Below are 23764 nucleotides of genomic sequence, written 5' to 3'. Positions count from 1 at the left end.
AGTGAATCTCTGTCTCAACCTCCACCCCCTCTCTTACTAAAAAATCTCTATTTTTCAGTTTGGAGGAATTAGGGCTGAGCAAAAGCCCCAGTAGTATGGACGGAGTGTCCCACTCAGTGAGTCTCAGCACAGGAAGAGGGGGGCGTGTCTTGCTTGTAGATCAGGCTGTGCCCCATGTGATCGGGACATCTGTCCTGTTGTGCAGGGCCAAGCATAGAGAAGGCAAAAGAGGCAGTGGCTTTTTTTTTTTTTTAGTTTTTTGAAACCGGGTCTCACTATGTAGCCCAGGCTGGCCTCGAACTCACAGTGATCCTCCTGCCTCAGCCTCCCAAGTGAGTGCTGGGATTACAGGTGTGCACCACCACAGCCCAGCTAGAGAGACACCGGCTTTAAGTGCAACTTTTAAGACAGGGCAGGGGCATCAACAAAACACAGGAAAATCAAGATAAATGACATTTGAATGCCCTAGTTTTAAAAAATCAAATCAGCAAACTGCAGCCACAGACAGAGTACCGACTTTAGTAAGTAGAATTGTACTGGAACCAGAACCAGGCTGAAAGAGAGAGAAATGAGACTGCCTTGCAAGTGGTGGGGTGGCTCTTGTCTGTTCATCATGATTTTAATTTCTTAATCCCCTTCATCTTGACGACTAAGTTTTCTGTGGTCCCTTACTTTGTGCACTCATAGCGTGTGCCTCAGTAGCCTCACCTGGCACAGCTCTGCTACTTTGCCACTGTGTTTTCCCAAAGCAAGGTCCTCTGATCTCTCACCGGGGTACCAGGGCAGGATATTCCTAAGGCAGCAGATGCTGGAGTTCCCAGTGCTGAGGAGGGGAGAGGATGGGGTGGGGTCTGAACCCACAGACCCTCCTGTAAGCCCAGTGTTATCTCCTGGCAGTTCTCATTTGATTTCACCTTGCAAGACGAAACCCTATGCCTTGGGGAAGGGATGGAGAGGGGTGAGATTTCTCATGCAGACTCAGCCAATGCACTGTCCAGCTGCAGCTGGCAGCCACCTCCAGGTCCCTGAGGCCTCCAGTTCCCACATCTTCCCAGGTTGTCCCTGGAGGTTCAGCTCTCTTTGCCACTTGTTGGTCATTTGGCTCCTTTCCATCGTCCTAAGCTGCATGGACATTTCAAGTCTGCTGTTGTCTCCTCTAACACCTTCTTTGACCATGAGGATGTTATTCCTTTACTGTGTTTAATAGGAGCATTCAGTTGTCATGTTCAACCAACAACTCTCTCTCTCTCTCCCTCTGTCTCTCTCTCTCTCTCAAACATACATACACATTTGCATAGTTGCACTTATTCCTCTACTTTTTTGGTAGAGTTGTCATTTCTCCTTTTTATTTACATGGTTACTATTTCTGTACTTTGTTTGTGTGGTTGTCATTTCATTTTTACCAGGAGAGATGGGTTTTGTTATGCCACAGTAAGAGTGAACTCTCCAGCTGGGGCTGAAGCTTAGTAGTAGAGTGCTTCCTGAACATGTACAGGCCTTGAGTTTTCCCCAGGACCTAAGAGGGAGAGGGAGAGGGGGGAGGGTGAAGGGAAAGGAGGAGGGGAAAAGGAGGGGGAGGGGGGAGAAAGGGAGCAAGAATATGAGAATGAATTCTCTTTGGTACTCTTCATTTTGTCTGGGAACAGTTTCCCTTTGATATCCTTCTGGACTCAGATTCTGACAGACAAAAGCATGGGTGTGGCTGAGAGGAAGATCTTGCCCCTGAGAACTGGCTCTCTCTCTCTCTCTCTCTCTCTCTCTCTCTCTCTCTCTGGCTCAGATGGATGGCATGAGCTGGGATTCATGCTACCAGGTGCTGTTAATGACACTCTCGAAGACTTCTGCCAGAACACTGCAAATGCGTGACAGTGATTTCCTCAAACTCTCTGAGGTCCTGCATGGAATGTAGACACTTGAACGAATGATCAGTAATTTCCTCTCAACTTCTTTGCTAACTATGTAGCTAGTCATCTTTTTCTGCTGTTCTCATTCATGGATTCTCCAAATTGTGGTTATTCAGAATTTGTCAACTCATGTTCTTACTTCGGTACTGTTTTGGAGAAAGGTTGCATTAGGAATCTCAAGCACTTTGCTTAGGACTGTCCTCTGGAGTGTTTTGTTCATTTTCATGATCCATAGCTTACTATAAATTATTTCAGACTCCTGGGAGGCCATTTTCATCCTGAAAGAATTTTGAGTGAACTTCTCTGGGTCGCTAGTGTGCCTAGAGGTTTTTCTCCTCAGTTGTTCTGCTTCACATGAGGTAGATGTGGACCTTACCTTGAGGCTAGTGAGGCCACAGAGGACTGCCAAATTATCCACCTAAAATGTCTCACCTACCAATACTGTTTGGAACCTGGCCTTATTCTGACATGCTCCCCATGGGCTTCTTTTTTTATTTTAAACAAGAAGTTTATTTAAACAACAAGACACTTGACTTACAGGGAAAACTATCTAGGATTCTTTTTCCTTTAAAGAGTAATTTACTCCTACATAAAGACAGATTGCCCTACATGTAACAGCTATGTACAAAAAAGTTATAAAATTGTCCTTGGTTTTATAATGATAAATGAAAAATATTAAAATTCTCCAATCAAACAAGGTATGCAAGGATTTTTTATGTTGTTGTCTTTTCTGTTAAAACAGTGAGAGCAAAATAACTTACTGGAATATAAAGATAAGAGCTGATGAGCATGCCACTAATGGAGAGAGGGAATTATTTTCACAGAACCAGTATCTCCCCAGCCCATCTCCATCTGATGTCAATTAAAACATATTGTTGGCCATTTAGTTAAAAAAAAAAAAAGCAATATGCTTGTGCTTTATGTACAATAAAGGAATGGGGAAGGGGTAAATGAAAGAATAGAGAAAACTATACTGTAGTAGTCAGGATGTGGTGGAACCAAATTGCAGTTTTCTAATTGAGAATGTATTCTTAGTCTGTAAGAACAGAGTTCTGGAGTAGAGTTGTTGCAGGTTCCCTTTTTAGTCGACACCTCCTGTCTGCTGCTGGAACACATCAATTGTATCTTCGTCCTCCATTTCCAATTGTGCAGGTGTGTCTGTTTCATTGATTGGCTGTCCATCAACTCGGAATCTGATCTGCCTCATTGACAAACCCTATTGCCATTCGCAATGGGCTTTCATTAGTTTACTAAGTGGTGTGTGCCTCTTAATCTTAAACTGCACCACAGAACCATCCTGCCCCACCACCTTCAAATTAATATGATCGTTGTTCTCAGTCTTGACTCCTTCCTTGGGCTTCTCATCGGCCATAGAGAGCGCCTGAGTCTTCTCAGCTGCCACTTCACAGAAGAGGTACCAGGTCCGCACCGAACAAGCACATCCCCATGGGCTTCTTTAAAATGAATGTTTTATGAATTTACGGCTCATAATTATAGTAGGAACCTGACAGGCACCACGTCAGCCAGATGGTCAAAGTCCATATCAACAGGGGAAGTCATACAGATAGCATGAACTCTGGGCACCAGAATGGCCTCGCACCTCTGAGGTCTTCCTCTCCCAATGACTTGCTCTATGACTTCAGCCCAACTGGGACAGAAACTCCAGACAAGTCCAATTGAGGAATATTCTACAGAGCCATCTTCCTTCCCATCTTTATTTTTTCCACAGTACTTTCCACCATCTTAAAGTCTGTCTTTCACCGTCATTTCACTCCAAATGGGCAGGTATTTTCATCTGTTTTTCTTTTTTTTTCAGTGTTGCATCCTCAGCTTGAAAACAGCTCTTAAAATAAAACATATGCTCAATAAATATTTGTAGAATGAATTCATGAACACAGAGTTGTTATACAGTATTCCACTGAAGGAATATAACCACACTGTGAGTCACAAGTATTTAGATGATTTCCAATATTTTGCTATTGCTAACAGCTTTGAACTAAACATCTTTGTATAGAGTCATTTGCTTATGTGGAGGTATGTCTTTAAGATTTATGTTTAAAATTCAAATTGCTGACTCCAAGTGTATGTTTCAGTTTTGACAGATACAGTATTACAGAGTGCTGCCCATCTTAAAGATGGTATTCATTCAGACTTCTGCCACCAAAATATGAGAGCATGTGCCTCCCAACATCCTTACCTATACAATATTTTTAGTGAGGTTGAGTATCTTTTTCTTTTTTTAACTTACCATGTGTGTGTGTGTGTGTGTGTGTAACTTACCGTGTGTGTGTGTGTGTGTGTGTGTGTGTAGTACATGTTTGCATTCATCAGTTATCATGGAGGATTTGTGCATGTACAAAACACATTTAATTTTTCGTCCCCTTCTGCTCCCCTCCCTCCAAATCTTCTTCCCCTCCCCGTTTGCAAAATCTCATTTTCATCCTTATTGCTTTCCTTCCCTCCCCCTCCCCCATCTCTTGATCCCTTCCCATTTGAAAAAGCTCTTCCTACTCCCTAATATCTATCCTCTATTTTGTTCCTTATTTATACTTTGGGTCTTTCACACAAGAGAAACAACACAATATTTAAACTTGTGTGTCTGATTTACTTCACTTAAGATTATGGTCTCGAAGTGCATCCATTTACCTAAAAATACCTCGAGTTTATCCTTCTTTATGACAGTATGTTTTTCTATGTTTAAGAAATATTTATAGCTAGGTGTGCTGCTACATGCCTGTAATCCCAGCACTCTGGGAGGCTGAGATGGGAGGATCTCAAGTTGAAGCTCAGTCTGAATAATTTAGTGACTTGTTGAGGCCTGTCTCAAAAAAACTTTTCTTTAAGGGTTAGGAGTATAGTTCAGTGTGAAGGCCCTGGGTTTGATCTTCAGTACCTAAAAAAGGTGATATTTATGTTTTTTTGTTTGTTTGTTTATTTGTTTTTGGTACCGGGGATGGAACTCGGGTCCTTGTGCTTGTGAGGTAGACAGCATATGTTTCTTTTTTATGTGAACTCTTGTTACTATTTTTGTACATTTTTCTATTGAGTTCTTTGTCTTCTCATTATTGCATAAGTTTATATGTATTAAATGTGTGTTAAATGCAAATGGACTGATGAAAGAGACCAGAAAGTCTAGATGTAGATCCAAACACACAGGAAAGTTAGTGCATAATATAGTGAGTATATCAACTCAGTGAGCCGAAGATTATTCAATAAATGATGTTGGATCAACTGAGTCTCCATTTACAAAAAATAATGTGAGTCTACATCTCACATTTTATGCCAAACAATCCCAGTGGGATAGTTCAGTGTGAGAAAATGTAATTATAAAATTACTAGAAACACAGGAAAATTCTTCTTTCCAAAAGTGCACTGTGGAAGACCCAGGATGATCTCATTCCTGCCCATGGCTTTAATTGCCATGCCTTCCAAATTCCTTCTTCTAGTAGAACTCTCATCTGAGTTTCAGATCCATATATTCAACTGCCTACTGCACATTTCTATGTGGACAATGCAAACTTAACTCAAAATCAACATGTTCGATTTTATGAATAATACCTGCTTTCCTCTCCCTCCACTGAACACTTTTTTCATTGAACGTCACCCTTATCCATCCAGGTGCACAGCCCAGGACCCTAGAAGTCACTCTGAATAAATTATTCTCCCTCTCTACCCCCATTCCCCTTACACATCCATTGCTATGTCCCCCAGATTTACTTCCTAAGTATCCCTGGAATCCATTTCTCACTGTGTCCATTGCCACCAACCTAGCTCGAGGTATCACCATCTCACATCTGATGGTCTGCATCCTCTTGCCAGTGATCACTGCAGGGTCCATCTAAGGGTGACACCAGCCTGCTTTAACCCCCCAAAGGCTTACAATACTCCTCAGACAAAGATCAAAATTCACGCTTGGGGTAGGGCATTGGGGATCTGTTGGTCAAAGTTTACAAAATTTCAATCAGATTAAAGGAATGATGTTAAAGATATCTGTTGTCCAACATGGTGGCTATGTTTAATAATAATGACTGGGTTCAATTCCCAGTACCATAAAAGGGGGGGAGAGACAGAGAGAGAGAAAGAGAGAGAGAGAGAGAGAGAGAGAGAGAGAGAGAGAGAGAGAGAGAGAGAGAGAGAGAGAGGAGAGAGGGAGGGAGAGAGAGAAAAGGAGGAGGAGGAGGAAAAGAAGTAAAAACGGAAGGAAGGAAGACAAAGAAAACAAAATCTCTAAGGGAATACATTTCCAGTGTTCTCAGCACACAAAAAGAGTATGTGAGGTGATGTATATGTTAGTTTGATTCAGCTATTCCACAGTGCATACATATTTCAAAACATCATGTTGTATACCATATAGAGTGGTACTTCGATTCACAAACTTAATTCTTTCCATGTTGCTGGTCACAACCCAAATCAGTCAAGAACCGAATCAAATTTCCCCATAAGGTCAACATCCAACCTAACCATTGAATTTGAGTCGGTTCTCATCCAATTTGGTTTGTGACCAGAATTGTGAAAAGAATTAGGTTCATGAACCATGGTACTACTGCATAATTTTATATGTGTGTATATATGTATATCTGTGTATATGCATATGTGTGCATATATATATATGTATATATAATTTTGGGTTATTGATTTAAATAAACAAATACATTTTAAAAATCCATTTTCCTTATCTTAAATCCATGACTTTCTTCTAGTGCCTTCCATTTCTGTGCTCATGAAGACAAGGACTGGGCATTATCCATTGGATGTGGTGACAAAGATCTTAATAACCTCCTCAACATCTCTGTTAGTTACCTCTGTGTGCCAGGTACTCTCTTAGCAATTTCATTTTTTTTCTATCAATCAGTTGAAATCTCACAATGTTCATGTATTCAATGCAAGTCTATCTACCCAGTAGGTTGTGAGGGAATAAGTAGTGAGTGTGATTAAATAGACTCCTCAGAGCACCCCTGGCTGACAAAGACAGGGAACAGTCTAGATGTGGCCTTCAAATCCAATAACGTTCAGGTTGGAATTTATGCAGGCTTAGATCTACTCACATCCCCAAACAAATCTATTTCCCAGGTTCTCCCCCAAAGTCCATGCATTCCTGAGCTTCACCAGCCCTTTGGCGTACCTCTGTCTCTCCATGAGGATATGTTGCCTGGAGATGTCTGGAGGGGGTGCAAAGCTACACGTTTTCAAGCCATACGTCATCTTAGAAATTTATTTTCTAGATGTGCATTCATTTTCTACTGCTGCATAACAGACAGTTCCCAAATATAGAGTTTCCATAGCATCAGTTTATTAGCTTAAATTGCCACTGTTTAGAATCTGGGCAGGCTTTTCTGAGTTCTCTGCTCCAGTTCTCTTAAGGCTACAATCAACATATTGGCCAAACTGGGTTTCTATCTGGAGATTTTGGGTAAAACCTCACTTCCAATTTCACTCAGATCATGCATCCATTTTGGTCCCTTAAGCCTATTGTAGGGATATAGCCCCTTTTCCTGCCAGCTGTCCAGAGAGCCACACTTGGCTTCTAATGCCTTTTAATATTCCTTGCCATGAGGGTCTTTCACCTTTAAGCCAGCTTCCAATATTTCAGACTTTCTTTCTGCCGGTAGTCAGAGAAAACTCTCTGCTTTTAAAGGCTCCTGTTATTAAACACTTCCAGAAAATCTCCCATTTGCCATATCATGTAACATAAACAGAGAGGACATAGCAGAGGACAAAAGCTATGGTCCTGTCTTCAAATTCTGCCTACCACACCAGGTAAAGCAGTGCCTTCTTTCAGTAGAAATTGAACATCAAGCAGTAGTGCCTTGATATTGCTGTGCTTGAAATAACTATAAGCAACTGAAAATGTCTGAAAGTTATGCTCCGCTCTAATTTTCATCTCATAAGGAGCTGACTTTGCCTTGACCATTAGAAATGAGCAGTAATGGGCTGGGAATTTAGCTCAGTGGCATGATGCCTGCCTCACAAGCACAGGGTCCTGAGTTTAATCCCTGGTAAAAAAGAAGAGGAGGAGGAGGAAGGGGAAGGGGAAGAAAAAGGGGAAGGGGAAGAGGAGCAGGAAGATGAGGAGGAAGACAAGGAAGAGGGAGAGGAAGAAGAAGAAGAAGAAGAAGAAGAAGAAGAAGAAGAAGAAGAAGAAGAAGAAGAAGAAGAAGAAGAAATGTGCAGTAATTATTGATTCTCAGAATAATCAACATCCACATAAAAATCTTTTGTATCATTTGAAGGTATAACATATAAAGGTGCTAGTTCACCAGCCCTAAATTGTAGGAGAATTTAAAAAGAGAGAGCTTTTCTGCTTTAACTCACAATGAAGGCATGAGTTGGGGTTTAATAAAAGGGCTAATTCAGCCTAGTTGGTCTCCATAATCAGTGAAATAAGATTTTAAGAGTCCTCTTAAGCACAACTCTTGATCAAGTCAGTCACATAAATCTGTTTATTGCACTGTAGGCTTACCAAAAGTAATGCATTCAGCCCTTTCTATGTTAGAAATAGTCATAGAAAGTGAGCACTCTACTACGTGTTATAGTGGATGCAGAAAAAGCATAAAGCCCCACATCTTCCTTAACAGAAGCTTCAAAACTAATAAACAAATGGGCATTGGTACCAATGTCTGCATAAGAGACGAATGAGGGGTAGCCATTCCACAGTTTACTGAGTGCTGTCTACATTTGAAGTTCTGTACTGGCCTGAGGATTTCCAAAGGAAATTGTGTGGCATGATGGTCATTGGTTAAAAACATATACTGAAAAATAAATGAATAAACAAATAAATACATACATACATACATATACTGAGGGCTAGAGATAAGGCTCAGTGGCAGAGCACTTGCCTATCAGACTGGAGGCCCTGGATCCAATCCTTAGCACAGAAAAATATGGACTCAGATTGGTTCACATCTCAGCCCAGTACTGTACTGTCCTTCTGAAAGTTACTTAAGTATTAGAGTTTGTCTCTTCATCTGCCAAATATGGATAATAATAAGGTCTAGTTTCTTGTGATCCTGTGAGCTTTAGTGTGGGTGAAGAAATGCTTCTGCAGCACTTAGCACAGTACCTGCTACGTTGTTTTATTATCACCATCAACATCAGGTGTCCACTTTCTAGTCATAAGAGAACTTCATGCATAGCATCAACAGAGAGGTATAGAAAAGTTGTGGGAAACATCAGTGAGGGATGTATGTGGTTGTATGGATAAGATGGCAATAACTCTGTTTTGAATGTCTTGGATGATCATTTAATATAAGCTATATCTGGTCTCTCTTTTGGGGCTTCCTAAAGTTTCCTCAAGAGTTGTGCCAATAGGTTGGTGTTATAAAGATATAACATGCTGTGCTTAAACTGCATAACCCATAACCATAATCCAGCCTCAGGCTCTATATGCCACGGGGTGGGAGGGGGCATCTTTATTAATGTCTCTGCAAAAACTTCTCCAGTCTTCTCATCATGATGTCAGATAGCTTCATCTTCTTTTAGCACTTGAAGCTGAACACGGTAAAATAGTAAAATGGTTCTGAACCTAACATGATGCATGTATTTAACTATTAAGAGAATTGACATTTTGATTCATCATGATACCTGACAAATATTGCTACTCTACTATTGTGCTTTTATTTTTTTTATCTTCCTTAGGAAAACATGCCCCTTCAGCCTTCCATTCTGACCTGCATTTTCCTGCTTATCTCTGGTTCCTGTGAGTTCTTCACTGAAAATTCAAGAAGCTTTCCTTGCGATGAGAGTAGGCAGAATGCCTCTGTTATTGCGGAATGCAATAGCCGTCGACTGCAAGCAGTTCCCAAAACAGTGGGCAGAAACGTGACGGAACTAGACCTGTCTGATAATTTCATCACACACATAACAAATGAATCATTTCAAGGGCTGCAGAAGCTCACTAGAATAAATCTGAACCACAATGCCAATCAGCAGCACCAGGATGAAAATCCTAATATAAACAAAACTGGCATGAACATTACAGATGGAGCATTCCTCAACCTAAAAAACCTAAAGCAGTTGCTGCTTGAAGACAATCAGCTATACAAAATACCTACTGGTTTGCCAGAGTCTTTGCGAGAACTTAGTCTAATTCAAAACAATATAGTTTCGGTAACTAAAAATAACACGTTGGAACTTGGGAATTTGGAAAAATTCTATTTGAGCTGGAACTGCTATTTTGCATGTAATAAAACATTTGAAGTGAAAGATGGGGCATTTGAAAAGCTTACAAACTTGAAGGAGCTGTCACTATCTTTCAATACTCTTAACCATGTGCCCCCCAAACTACCAAGCTCCCTAGTAACACTGTATCTGAGCAATGCCAAGATCCAAACCATCGGTCCAGAAGACTTCAAGGGACTGGGGAATTTATCATCACTAGATTTAAGTGGCAACTGTCCGAGGTGTTTCAATGCACCATTTCCTTGCACACCTTGTGAGGGGGGTGCTTCACTTAAGATACATCCTCTCGCTTTTCAAAATCTGACCAAACTTCTCTCCCTAAACCTCTCTAGCACTTCTCTCCAAACTGTGGATTCCACCTGGTTTGACAACATGCCTTCTCTGAAGGCACTGCATCTTGAATTCAACTATTTAGTGCAAGAAATAGCTTCTGGGGCATTTTTAACAAAACTGCCCAATTTAGAAACACTTGATTTATCTTTTAACTATGTGAAGACAGAATATTTCCAATATATTAATCTTTCTTCCAACTTTTCTAAGCTTGAGAAACTGGAGGCATTGCATTTAAGAGGTTATGTGTTCCAGGAACTTAGAAGAGAGGATTTCCAGCCTCTGATGGGTCTTCCACACTTAAAGACCATCAACCTTGGGGTTAACTTTATTAAGCAAATTGATTTTAAAATTTTCAAAAATCTTCCCAGCCTGAAGGTTATTTACTTGTCAGAAAACAGAATATCACCCTTGGTAGATGATACCAGGCAAAATTGTGCAAATGGATCCTCTTTTCAAAATCACAACCGCAAGCCACGTTCACCAGATTCTGAGTTTGACCCACATTCAAATTTTTACCATCCAACCTATCCTTTAATGAAGCCCCAATGTACCAGCTATGGAAAAGCCTTAGATCTAAGTTTAAACAGTATTTTCTTTATTGGCAGAAAGCAATTTGAAGATTTTCAAGACATTGTCTGCTTAAATCTGTCTTCCAATGGCAATGGTCAAGTATTTAATGGAAGTGAATTTTCAACTGTGAGTCAGGTCAAATATTTGGATTTGACCAACAACAAACTAGACTTTGATGATGATAATGCTCTCAGTGCACTGCACAACTTAGAAGTCCTAGATCTCAGCCGTAATGAGCACTACTTCAAAATAGCAGGGGTGACGCATCGTCTGGGATTTCTTCAAAATTTAACTCACCTCAAGGTTTTAAACTTGAGCTACAACAGCATTTATACTTTAACAGAGGAAAAAGAACTGAAAAGCATGTCCCTGGAAGAATTAAACTTCAGTGGAAACCGCCTTGACCTTTTGTGGAAGACTGGAGATACTAGCTACTGGCCCATTTTTAAATGCCTCAGCAATCTGACACGGCTCGACTTATCTGACAATAATCTTCAACGGATCCCAAATGATGCATTTTTGAACTTGCCTCAGGGTCTCATCCATCTCTATTTAAAAGACAACATATTAAATTTCTTCAATTGGACATTGCTCCAGCAGTTTCCTCGGCTCCAGGTGCTTGATTTAAGTGGAAATCAACTGTCCTCTTTAACAAGCAGCTTGTCTAGATTTACATCTTCTCTTCAGACCCTGCTGCTGAGCCAGAATCGGATTTCCCACCTGCCCTCTGGCTTCCTCTCAGGGGCCAGCAGTCTGATGTACCTCGATTTAAGCTCTAACCTGATAAAGATGATCAACAAATCCACGCTACAGACCAAGACCACCACCAATTTAGCTACTTTGAAACTGGATGGAAACCCTTTCGACTGTACATGTGACATTGGAGATTTTCGAAGATGGATGGATGAAAATCTGAGTGTCTCAATTCCTAGATTGACAGATGTCATTTGTGCCAGTCCTGGGGACCAAAGCGGGAAGAGCATTGTGTCTCTAGAGCTAACAACTTGTGTTTCAGATAGCACTGCAGCGGCATTATTTTTCTTAACATTCTTTATCACCATCTTGGTTATGTTGGTTGCCTTGGCTCACCATTTGTTTTACTGGGATGTTTGGTTTATGTATCAAATGTGTTTAGCTAAGGTAAAAGGCTACAGGTCTCTTTCCACATCTCAAACTTTCTACGATGCTTACATTTCTTATGACACCAGAGATGCTTCTGTTACTGACTGGGTAATAAATGAACTACGCTACCACCTGGAAGACAGTAAAGGCAAAAATGCCCTCCTTTGTTTAGAGGAGAGGGATTGGGACCCGGGATTAGCCATCATTGATAACCTCATGCAGAGCATAAACCAGAGCAAAAAAACAATATTCGTTTTAACCAAAAAATATGCAAAAAGCTGGAACTTTAAAACAGCTTTCTACTTGGCCTTGCAGAGGCTAATGGATGAAAACATGGACGTGATTCTGTTTATTCTCCTGGAGCCTGTGTTGCAACATTCCCAGTACTTGCGGCTGCGGCGGCGGATCTGTAAGAGCTCCGTCCTGCAGTGGCCCGACAACCCCAAGGCGGAAGGCTTGTTTTGGCAAAGTCTGAAGAACGTGGTCTTAACTGAAAATGATTCCCGTTATAACAATTTGTATGTTGATTCCATTAGGCAATACTAACTGATATTAAGCCATGGTTCAGCACTAGAATAAAAATACAATCATCGTTCTCCCTTAACTATTACTATGGAACAAATTACCCCAACACTTGGTGGTTTCAAAAGACCCACGTTTGTGATCTCACAGTGCCTGAGGGTCAAGAGTCCAGGTACAGGATGTCTGGGTCCCCTGCTGCAGGGTCTCTCAAAGCTACAATGGAGGAGTGGCCAGGGCCACAGGCATCTTTGGGGTTAGGACCCACTTCTGAGCTCACACATCAGCATCACATGTCTGTTTTCTGGATTCATTTTCTCCCAGACTGTTGGTTAGCAGTTCCTCTCAGTTTCCTGCTATATGGCCCTCTCTCATCAGGCACTCTACTTCATCAAAGCCAGCAAGAGACAGAGGTCACTAGCAAGACTATGTCACACTTTTTGTAGTCTACTCATGGAAATGGTATCCTATCATACTACCCATATTCTGCTTCTTTGAAGTCAACCACAGGTACCACCAGCTCTGGGACAATGGCCACCTCAGTCCAGAAAACAGTTGAAGATAGTCCAGGGGAAAACTGTTAAGAAATAAAGACATTTAAAAACAGTTTTTAGCATATACATCTAAATTGAAATTTGTGGTATTTACTAGTACTCATTGCTATAAATCTTAAAGATGAATGATTAATCTCTTTTCATTGTATATAACAAAGGTATGATAATTATACAGTATGGAAATAGTGGTATAAGAGAAAATAAATTGCCATTTACACTGACCTTTTTGAGAATTTTTAAAACATTGTAGAAATCAAAGAGGAAGCAGCTTTCATATTAGTGTAATTATTAATAAAGAAATTAATTCTACCTTGTTTCCATTCTCAGAAGACGTAAGGTCTTGGGGCCGGGGATTTAGCTCAGTGGTTCCGGCGCCTGCCTCGAAAGCGCAAGGTCCCGAGTTCGATCCCCGGTACCAAAAAAAAAAAAAAAAGAAGAAGAAGAAGATGTAAGGTCAGATGTCTTTGGTGTTCTTTACACAATTCTTCCAAATTAAACAACTTTGGCACATCTCACCACCTCTGTTATTCCCATAGTTCCTCTGCCTCAGTTCTTAGCATCCTCTGTCCAGGATAGGTGTGAGTCGTGAAGCATCTTATGAAATTGAAACTGGAAATTATCCAAGTATAAGAAAAATCTCTTTGGAATGAAAAGAAGGAAAATATTCAGCACACCATCCTTCTTTAACTACAGCCTTTTAGTTAATCTTGCACAATGAGTCATCTTTAAATATGTGTCTCTAGGAATTTGACCAAAATGATGCATCATAATCTTATTTAATACTGACAAAATAGAAATCAGTACAAGTTTTCCTAGGACAATTTAATTTTGTCTCATTAAATCCTATTTTGTGACTCTGGTATATTTATAGAGAGATATTTGTGGTTGTACTTGCTGAGGCAAGGAAATAAATATCTAAGAAACAAGACTGTTCCACTGAAAAGACTCCCTAAAAAGAACAAGGTAGAGGAAGTTAGATTCCACATCTTGTCTTAGTTTCAGCTCCTATAACAAAGTACCATAGATTGGATGGATTACAAACATGAGAGATTTATTTCTCACTGTTTTGGAGTTCAGTTTCCATGAAAGCCAGAAATCCAAGATCAGGATGATGACATGGATGGGATCTGGTCAGGGCCCTCTTCTAAACTGCAGCTTACTCAGTTCAGCTCGCTTCTTCACCTAGTGGACAGAGAGTGTCTTAGTTACTTTTCTCATTGCTGAGACAAAATACCTGACACCCAAAATTACAGGAAGAAAGGTTTAGTTTGGCTCACAGTTTGTAGACGTTTCAGTTCATAACTGGCTGCCTCCAAGGCAGAGTAGCATGGCAGAGTGGCATTGCAGAGAAGAAACAGTTCATGGTGGGCAGAAGGCAGGAAGGCAGCAAAACAGTGAAGTACTGAGGAAGCACCAGCAGCCATCCTGCCTTCTTTCTGTCCTTTTATACCCACCCAGGCTACACATCCTTAGGGTGGGTAACACTCACACCTAGAGTGGGCCTTCCTATTATCCACACCCAGAACTATGCCAAACCAATCAGTCGGCTAATTTAGTAATCACACACCATTAATCCCAGCATCACACACTCTAGATTCAGCTGCCTATAAAAAGGTCCACCTAAAATCTCATGAGGCTTTTGGGGGACATCTAGACACAAGCCTTAACAGAGAGTTAGCAAGCTCTCTGGGGTAACTATTATGAGGGCACTAATCTCATTCATGAGGCCCTCACCCTCACAACCTAATCACCTCCCAAAGACCCCATCTTTTAATTACCATCACATTCTGGACTTAAATTTTTGATATATATGAATTTAGGAGAAAAAAAACCTTTTAATTTATAACATCACTCTTGATACTACATGAATTTGTTGTTGGGTAGAAGTTCTTTCTTATGGTCCCTAGTTGTTCTGGTAAAATAAAAATGTAGATTTTTTCAGTAGCATTAATAATTATGAATCTGTTATGCTCATGCATTTTGACAGTGTCCCACTGGGAGAATCAAAACTTAATGAAAGACACAGTTTTATCTCCTCTTTAGCAAATATCTTCACAAAGTGAAGATAGTGAACTCAGTGGTTAATAAAAATGTTTCTGAAACTCACTTAGTGCTCATTGAAGACACCTGTATAAAAACTTAGATCTATGATTTGTTGATAGTCAACACTGTTATGCTTTCAATTATTATTTTTAAATGAATATATGTTAATAGGTATGTGTGAACTTTTTTAAATTCAAGCTTTACAGAAGGAGGTACAAGGAAGCTTCAGTCTTTCCACAACACATCTTTACTTCCTAAAAGCAATCAGTATTAAAGATTCTTGTGTGTGTTTCTGCATTATAAGCATAAAGGCTCTTTGTTCCAGCAAAGAGACCCAACAACATAGAAGCTTATTTCTGTGTCCTATCATTGTCCCAATCAGAATAGATTGCATGGCCATTTGAGAATCCTTGTTCCTTGCTCTTATGACCTTGCTCTTCCCTAGGAAATTGACAACATCTCCCTGGTCCATATTGGGTCACCACCACAGCTAGATACCAACTGGTAGCAAGGGGACAAATACAAGAAGGACTACACAGACCAGTGTCATATGGTCCAGACTCAACAGTGGCCCATAGCTTCTGCTTACCTTCCATTGGTGAAGATCTAATTGACCCCACTTAACTGCAAGATGCGCTAGGAAATATGCCTAACAAAAAGTCTATAACCATGGAAGAAAAGGAGAAAATATTTAGTAGACAGCTAGCAGTGTCTGTCACAACTTCTACTAGTTTTCAGCATACATCTAAGCCATTAATTGCTCTTTAAGTATAAGAGAACAAACCTTAAAACATTGCTCCATATTTTACTCTTTTCCCTTAATATTTCTCAAAGTGTATTTCCTTTTTAATAGCCGTCTAAGCATTTTCTTAGACAAATACTCATTACTGTGCCTATACACGATAAAGATTTTCAGTAAATGCTTTTCAAGTGACTGAAAGAATGACAATGTTTCAGGTAAACTTCTACAGCTGCACTCTAGGACAAATGTGATATGAGCAGGAGGTCACACTGTCACATGTCACATTTCACACTTATGCATAGGGACAGTTTCTTCATGCACCATTCTCCCCTCCCTCACTCTCAGTGGCACATACACTGGCTATCTCTTAGGTACCATAGAGTGCTAATGATTGTGGGTGCCATGATGTAGATTCCATGTGGCTCTGTGCCTGGGCAAGAATCATTTGTACTCTTAGCTGAATGTTGGGCTGTGGTCTGAGCAGGCACAGCATAGACTTAGAAGGCAGGAGAAGATGTCATGAAATAGAAGTGAGTTGAAAGCAAATGTAGGAATGATGCAGTGGTCCATAAACTAATATGTAGTACAAGTGAGTCTGAAGTCTCACCAACCACAGGCTGGTAGTTTTACAGGTTCTATGGCACCATTCAAAGCTGAAGTTCCCATGTTAATTCCACACAATAGGTACTCCAGGAAAAATGCTACTTAAGTCAAATGGGTTTGGGAAGTATTTGCACTTACTATAGTAAAATATTTCTAATGTACATTGTAATCTCTAAAAGGGACTGTCTTAGTTACTTATCTTGTCACTGAGACACAATACCTGACACCCACAAGTGTAAGAAGGAGAGATTTCTTTCAGCTCACAGTTTGTAGAGTTTTCAGACTATAGTCTGCTGGCTCCAAGGCAGGGCGGCATGGCAAAGGGGACATGGCAGAGAAGAAACATCTCATGGCATGCCAGCAGGAAGCAGAGAGAAGTCAAGAGAGGAGGAACAGAGATGGACCCCTCCAGGCCATGCCCCCAGAGACCACTTCCTCCAACAAGGATTCACCTCCCAACATCACATTTAACTATAAACTCATCAATGGACTAACCCACTGATGAGTATCACACCCCCATGATCCAATCACTTCCCAATTGCCCTACCTATGCCACATGAGGCTTTGGGGGACATCTAGATATAAAGCATAACTGAGACCTATGTTCTTCTGTGTTCCAAACGTATTCTTTTTTTTTTCCTTAAATTCTTTTATTGGTACATTTTAGGTATACAACACGTTAACATTTATCATTGGGTGCTTGTACCTGTACATGATGTATCTTGGGGTTTTTTTCCCCCCATTACCTGTGCACCCTTCACCCCCTCAACCCTTCCCTATTTACATAGATTTCATTTCCATTTTTTTTCTTTTCTCATAATTTTTCCTTTCCCTTCTTTCATTTCCCCTTCCCCTCCCACCAGCCCTACACCTTTGGAACTTTTTCTATTTCAAATTATCAATTATTCATTATTAATCCTTTTCATCCTTATTTACACTTTCAGTTTCTCACACTAGAGAAACTATTTGGTATTTACACGTGTGTCCTATTTATTTCACTTGGGCTCAATATGCATCCATTTAGCTATAAATGTCTCTAGTTTCTCATTCTTTATAGCTGAGTAGTACCATATTTTATTTTAAAAACCACATCTTCTTTATCCAGTCTCCAGTTGATGGGCACTTGGGCTGTTTCCAAGCTTTCGTTATTACAAACTGTGCTGCTATAAACATGGGTGCACATATATCACTATAGTACAATTCATTAAATTCTTTTGGGAAGATACCCAGTAGAGGAATAGCTGGGTCAAATGGGACCTCTAGCCCTAGTTCTTTGAGGTATCTCCATACTTATTTCCACAGTACTTGCACCAGTTTGCACTCCCACCAACAATGGAGAAGGGTTCCTTTCTTCCCAGACACCCGCCAACATTTGTTATTGGTTGATTTCTTGATAGCAGCCATTCTTTCTGGGGTGACGTAGAATCTCAGTGTTGTTTTCATCTGCATCTCTTGAATGACCAGTGATGTTGAACATTTTATCATATATTTATTTGCTGCTTTTATTTCTTTGTCTGAGAAATGTCTGTTCATTTCAGATGCGCATTTTTGAATTGGGTCTTTGAATTTGGGGGTTCTGATTTTTTTCAGTTCTTTATATATTCTAGATAGTAGACCTTTGTCTGAGGAACAGCTGCTAAAATTTTTTTCCCACATTGTAGGTTGTCTCTTAGCTCTGCTGGTGGTTTCTCTTGCAGAGCAGAGGCTTTTTAATAAGATGAGATCCCAGTTGTTGATTCTTTGTGCTAGTTTCCATGCTACTGAGGTTTTGTTCATGAAGTCTTTTCCTATGCCAATGTCTTCAAGAGTTCTACCTAACTAATCTTCCAGCAAGTTTAGTGTTTCTGTTTTAATATTTAGATCTTTAATCCACTTCGATCTTAGTTTAGTGCATGGTGATAGGTATGGATCTAGTTTTAATCTTTGGCAGGTTGAAATCCAGTTTTTCCAACACCATTTATTAAATAGGCTATCTTTCCTCCAATGATGGTGGTTGGCTCCTTTTTCAAAGATGAGGTGGCTGTGTATGTCTGAAGTTGTTTCTGCATCTTCTAATCTATTCCACTGATCCTTGGGTCTGTTTCTTTGTCACTACCATGCTGTTTTTATCACTGTAGCTTTGTAGTATAGTTTCAAGTTGGGGATTATGATATCCCCTGCCATGACTCTGTTGGCTAGACTTGCTTTTGCTATTCTAGGTCTCTTCTGGTTCCAAATGAATTTTTGGATTGTTTCTCTAGTTCTGTCAAGTATATTGTTGGAATTTCAATTGACATTGCATTAAATCTATATAGTAGTTTTGGAAGTATGGCCATTTTCACAATATTTGTCCTTCCTACCCAGGAACAAGGGATGTCTTTCCATTTTCTTGTATCCTTCTCGATCTCGTTTTTCAGAGTGCTGTAGTTTTCAGTGTAGAGGTCTTTTGCTTCCTTTGTTAGATTGATTCCTAGACATTTCATTTTTTTGGATGCTATTGTAAAAGGAATTGTTTCCTTAATTTCTCTCTCAGTGAATCTGCTATTTGTGTAGAAGAAGGCTATTGTTTTTTGAGTGTTGACCTTATATCCAGCTACTCTACTGAATCTGTCAATTAAGCCTAGAAGTCTTTTGGCTGAGTTTTTTGGGTCTTCTATGTAAAGTATCATATCATCAGCAAATAATGACAGTTCAAATTCTTCCTTTCTTTTCTTTATTCCTTTTATTTCTTTCTCTTTTCTAATTGCTGTGGCTAATGCTTCCAGAACTATATTGAACAGGAGTGGTGACGGTGGGCATCCTTGTCTTGTTCCTGATTTTAGTGTGAAAGTTGTCAGTTTTTGACCATTTACTATGATGTTGGCTATTGGTTTTTCATAGATAGCCTTAATCAGGTTGAGATAAAGACCTTCCATGCCAAGTTTCTGTAGGTTTTTTATCATGAATGGGTGTTGGATTTTGTCAAATGCCTTTTCTGCATCTATTGAGATTATCATATGTTTTTTGTCCTTGGCTCTGTTAATATAGTGTATTACATTTACTGATTTACATATGTTGAACCATCCTTGTATCCCTGGGATAAATCCAACTTGGTCAGGGTGTGTGATCTTCTTGGTAACCCTCTGTATTCTGTTTGCCAGTATCTTGTTGAGGATTTTTGCATCTATGTTCATTAGGGAGATTGACCTGTAGTTCTCTTTTTGGGTTAGGTCTTTCCCTGGTTTTGGAATCAAAGTAACACTTGCTTCCAGGAATGAATTTGGAAGCCTTGCTTCCCTTTCCATTTCCTTGATGAGTTTAAAGAGTAATGGTGATAGTTCTTCTTTAAATGTCTTGTAGAATTCATCAGTGAAGCCGTCAGGACCTGGGCTTTTCTTCGTTGGTAAGTTTTTTATTACATTTTCAATTTCACTCATTGTAATTGGGGTGTTTAGAATTTCTATATCTTCTTCCTTTAACTTTGGCAACTCATATGTATCTAGGAATCTGTCTATTCTGTGTTTTCCATTTTATTAGAGTACAGATTCTCAAAGTATGTATTGATGATCCTCTGGATTTCTGCTGGGTCTGTTGTGACCTCACCTTTTTTATTCTTAATTGCATGGATTTAAGCCTTTTTGTTCCTCTTTTTTGATAAGGTTGGCTAAAGGTTTATTGATTTTATTTATTTTTTAGAAAAACCAGCTCTTTGATTCATTAATTTTTTGTATCGTTCTCTTAGTCTCCATTGCATTGATTTCTGCTCTGTTCTTTATAATTTCCTCTCTTGTACAAGCTTTGGGTTTGTTAGGCTCTTCTTTTCCTAGGAGCTTGAGGTTCTGCATTAGGTTATTTATCTGAGTTCTCTCTGTTTTCCTAATATGGGCATTCACTGCTATGAATATCCCATGTAGAACTGCTTTCATTGTGTCCCATAGATTCCTGTATGTTGTACTGGCATTAGCATTTACTTGTTGAAACTGTCTACTTTCTTCTTCAATTTCCTCTGTGACCCATTGGTTGTTCAGGAAGGTGTTATTCAGTTTCCATGTGTTTGTGGGAGTTTTATGGTTTCTTATGTTATTGATCTCCAATTTTATTGCAGTATGGTCTGATAATATACAGGGGGTAACTTCAATTCTTTTACATTTACTTAGACATGTCCTATGAGCTCGCATGTGGTCTATTTTGGAGAATGACCAGTGTGCAGCCAAAAAGAATGTGTATTCTGATTTTGTGGGGTGGAACACTCTATAAACATCTATTAAGTCCATTTGTTCAATAGGTTGGTTCAGGTCTAGAATTTCATTGTTAATTTTTTGTCTAGATAATCTAACTGTTTTTTGTTTTGGGGGGTTTTTTTGGTACTGAGGATCGAACCCTGGACCTTGGGCTTTGATCTGTCTATTTGTGATAGTGGGGTATTGAGGTCCCCCACTACAATTGCATTAGTGCTTATTTGGTTTTCCATGTCCATCAATATTTGTTTTGTATAATTGGGGGCATTCATATTTGGTGCATATATATTTAGGATTGTCATCTCTTCCTCTTGGATTGTTCCCTTCACAAGGATGTGGTGACGATCGTTGTCTCTCTTAATTAGTTTTGGTTTGAAATCTGCTTTGTCTGCAAATAAGATTGCTACCCCTGCTTTTTTCTGGGTTCCTTTCACATGGAGAGCTTTTTCCCATCCTTTTACTTTGAGTCTATGAGTTTCTTTTTGAGTTAGGTGTGTTTCTTGCATACAGCATATTGCTGTATTTTGCTTCTTAATCCATTCTGTCAGTCTATTTCTTTTGATTGGTGAATTGAGGCCATTAACATTGACAGTTATAATTGATAGATATTGACTGATCCTTGTCATGATGTTTTACTATTGTTCGCTCTTTTATTTCTTATTTTTCCCCCTTTCCCTTTAGTTTCTTACCTTGCCTGGTGGCTTCCCTCTGTTGGGTCTCAAAGAGTTGTGACCTTCATTGTCTTTTTCTAGGATACTGCTTAGAATTGTTTGGAGTGCTGGTTTGGTGTTCATGAAATTTCTCAGGTGTTCTTTGTCATGGAAGTATCTAATTTCCCCATTGATTTTGAAAGATAATTTTGCAGGGTACAACAGTCTAGATTGGAAGTTATTTTCTTTTAGAGCTTGAAATACTTCACTCCAGGCTCTCCTTGATTTGAGGGTTTGTGTTTAGAAGCCTGCCGTGATTCTGATGGGCTTTCCTTTGTAGGTGATTTGTTTCTTTTCTCTAACTGCCTGTATGATTTTGTTCTTCTGTTGGGTTTCTGGGATCTTGACTATTATATGTCTAGGTGTAGGGTGTTTTTGATCATGGCTGGTTGGAGTTCTATATGCCTCCCTTATCTGTATGTCCAACTCTCTACCTCTGTCTGGGATGTTTTCTACTATTACTTCTGTGAACAGTTTTTTTTTAAGTCAATTGTACTTTCTTCTGTCTTTTCGTGGACTCCTGTCAGTCTTACATTGTTCTTCTTTGCATCATCTAGCAGGTGCTGGATTGATTTCTTGTGATCCCTCACTATTTTTAAGAAATCTCTGTTTTCATGGTCCTTCACTGCAATCCTGTCTTCTATATCTGATATTCTATCTTCAGATTCCCTTAATCTGTTCTGCATGCTTTCAGTGGAGTTTTTAATCTCCTGAATATCTGTTTGAATCTGTTTCATGGATTCCATTTCTGTCTTATGTTGGGCGGTCATGGTTTCCATTTCTTTCTTATGCTGGGCATTCATGGCTTCCAGCATGTTTCTATTCTAGAGCCTCTAATCATGTCTTTCTTTTTTTTTTCTAATCATGTCTTTCACTGTGCTCACCATCTTTGTAGTTACCTGGGAGATTATTTCTGCTTTGAATTTTTCTAGAGCCTCATTCATCTGTTTTGTTCCTTCCTGCGCTATCAGTTCAGGGTGTCCAGGTGGTTGATTATCAGACTTTTCCATCTCGTTTCTCCCAGAATTTGCCTTTTGTGGGGTGGAAGTCTTAGTTTCTGTCTTGCTTAAATGTCTTCTCATTTTTGTTTTTGGTGCTGTCCTTGGTTTAGTTCCTGGGTTGATACTTTGGAGTTGCTTATTGTAAGTATCTTTGTTGATGTATTTAGAACCCTTATGGAATGACTGCTTCTCCGAGGTAGCTTTCAGACATAGCTGGTCTTTAGGTTTTGAGCCTCTAGTAGCTCTGCGGCAATCTCATTTTCATTATACCGGAAGAGCAACTGATTAGATCAATCACAGCACCTTAGCCCAAGTGATACAATCAGCAACACCATAGCATCAAGTACTTCTTAGAAAATGACAATTTGTGGTAGTTATTGATATATCAGCTTTAACTGTGTGAATTAAATCAAAATGGAGGACCAAGTCAACATATGTTTATAGTGAATAAACTCTTCAATATAGCAACTTTACCCTTTGGGATGGGGAATTGGAGTTGGGGAGGGAGGAATAGGTAGGTAGAAGGATAGGGGAAGGTTAGCATTGAGGCCAGAGGGCACAGGCAAGAGAAGGAAAGAGAAGAAAAGACACATAAAGAAGAAATACAAATTAGGGCCTGAACAGGAACACCAAGGGTAGATGAAGAACAATGTGGGACAGCAAGGGAGCAAGGCAGAGAGAGAGAGAAAGAAAAGAGAAAAGAAAGAAAAAAGAGAAAAATAAAAATTTTTAAAGAGTAGAAAAGAAGAAAAAAATTTAAAATAAGAGCAAAAATATAGTGATGATTTTGAAAATAACAAATAAAAGATAAAAATAAAGGGCCTCCTTCAGGGTATGTTTCTGCCATCATAATAGACAACGTGGGCAGCAGTCTGCAGATATAAATCAATGAGTCTCAGTAAACCAGTCAAAGGCCGGTGAGATTCAGGCAGATTTCTGGCTGCAAGTCCCAAGTTGAGCTCCCTGTCCTCCTGCAGGGTTGAGCTCTGCAAGGTTCTATTACAGGTTCCAGCTGCCTTTCCCCTGGAGCTAGTCCAGGTTCCCATGGGAGGTGATGAACCCTCCAACTTACCAAGCCTGGTGGTCTGGTGTGCCTTTATTGCAGAGATTCTCTTCACTTTTCCAGTTGGCTTCAGTTTTCATCAGGGAGCATGAAAGAGGCCCTCTCTCTGTTGTTCACTTCTGCAGCTCAGAATAATGGCCTTTTTGTCCCCCTGTGCCTATGTAGTGCGGAACCAAGTAGCCGCACAGTCAAGAGGCCAGGGCGGGCGGGGCTGTTGTTGCAGGTG

At 39.8% G+C, this 23764-nt stretch overlaps 1 protein-coding gene, 1 long non-coding RNA gene and 1 pseudogene across 3 annotated transcripts in view; 1 reads left to right on the top strand and 2 right to left on the bottom strand.

Moving 5' to 3' along the window:
* Positions 1-12653, top strand: part of Tlr8 (toll like receptor 8) — a 25210-nt gene extending 12557 nt beyond the window's left edge. The window contains exons 2-3 of one of the 2 annotated variants that reach the window (XM_021249132.2): positions 6605-6717; positions 9540-12653. In XM_021249132.2, coding sequence (XP_021104791.1) covers positions 6625-6717; positions 9540-12653 — 3207 coding nt within the window. In that variant the 5' untranslated portion in view covers positions 6605-6624. The remainder of the gene's footprint in view (positions 1-6604; positions 6718-9539) is intronic. The other variant, XM_087193745.1, reaches the window with a different exon arrangement.
* On the bottom strand, positions 2630-3276 carry LOC101705171 (small ubiquitin-related modifier 2 pseudogene; annotated as a pseudogene).
* Positions 10990-23764, bottom strand: LOC147823302 (uncharacterized). The gene is made up of 4 exons (XR_015444141.1): positions 23548-23764; positions 14243-14362; positions 13491-13819; positions 10990-13203 (listed from the first exon to the last, which is right to left on the bottom strand). It is a non-coding gene; the product is annotated as an uncharacterized LOC147823302 (long non-coding RNA).

This window comes from Heterocephalus glaber, unplaced genomic scaffold (genome assembly GCF_053883595.1).
Source record: "Heterocephalus glaber isolate CG9 unplaced genomic scaffold, H.glaber_assembly_v1.0 deba00001594, whole genome shotgun sequence".
NCBI lineage: Eukaryota > Metazoa > Chordata > Mammalia > Rodentia > Bathyergidae > Heterocephalus > Heterocephalus glaber.
This window is presented reverse-complemented; position numbering and strand designations above follow the sequence as displayed.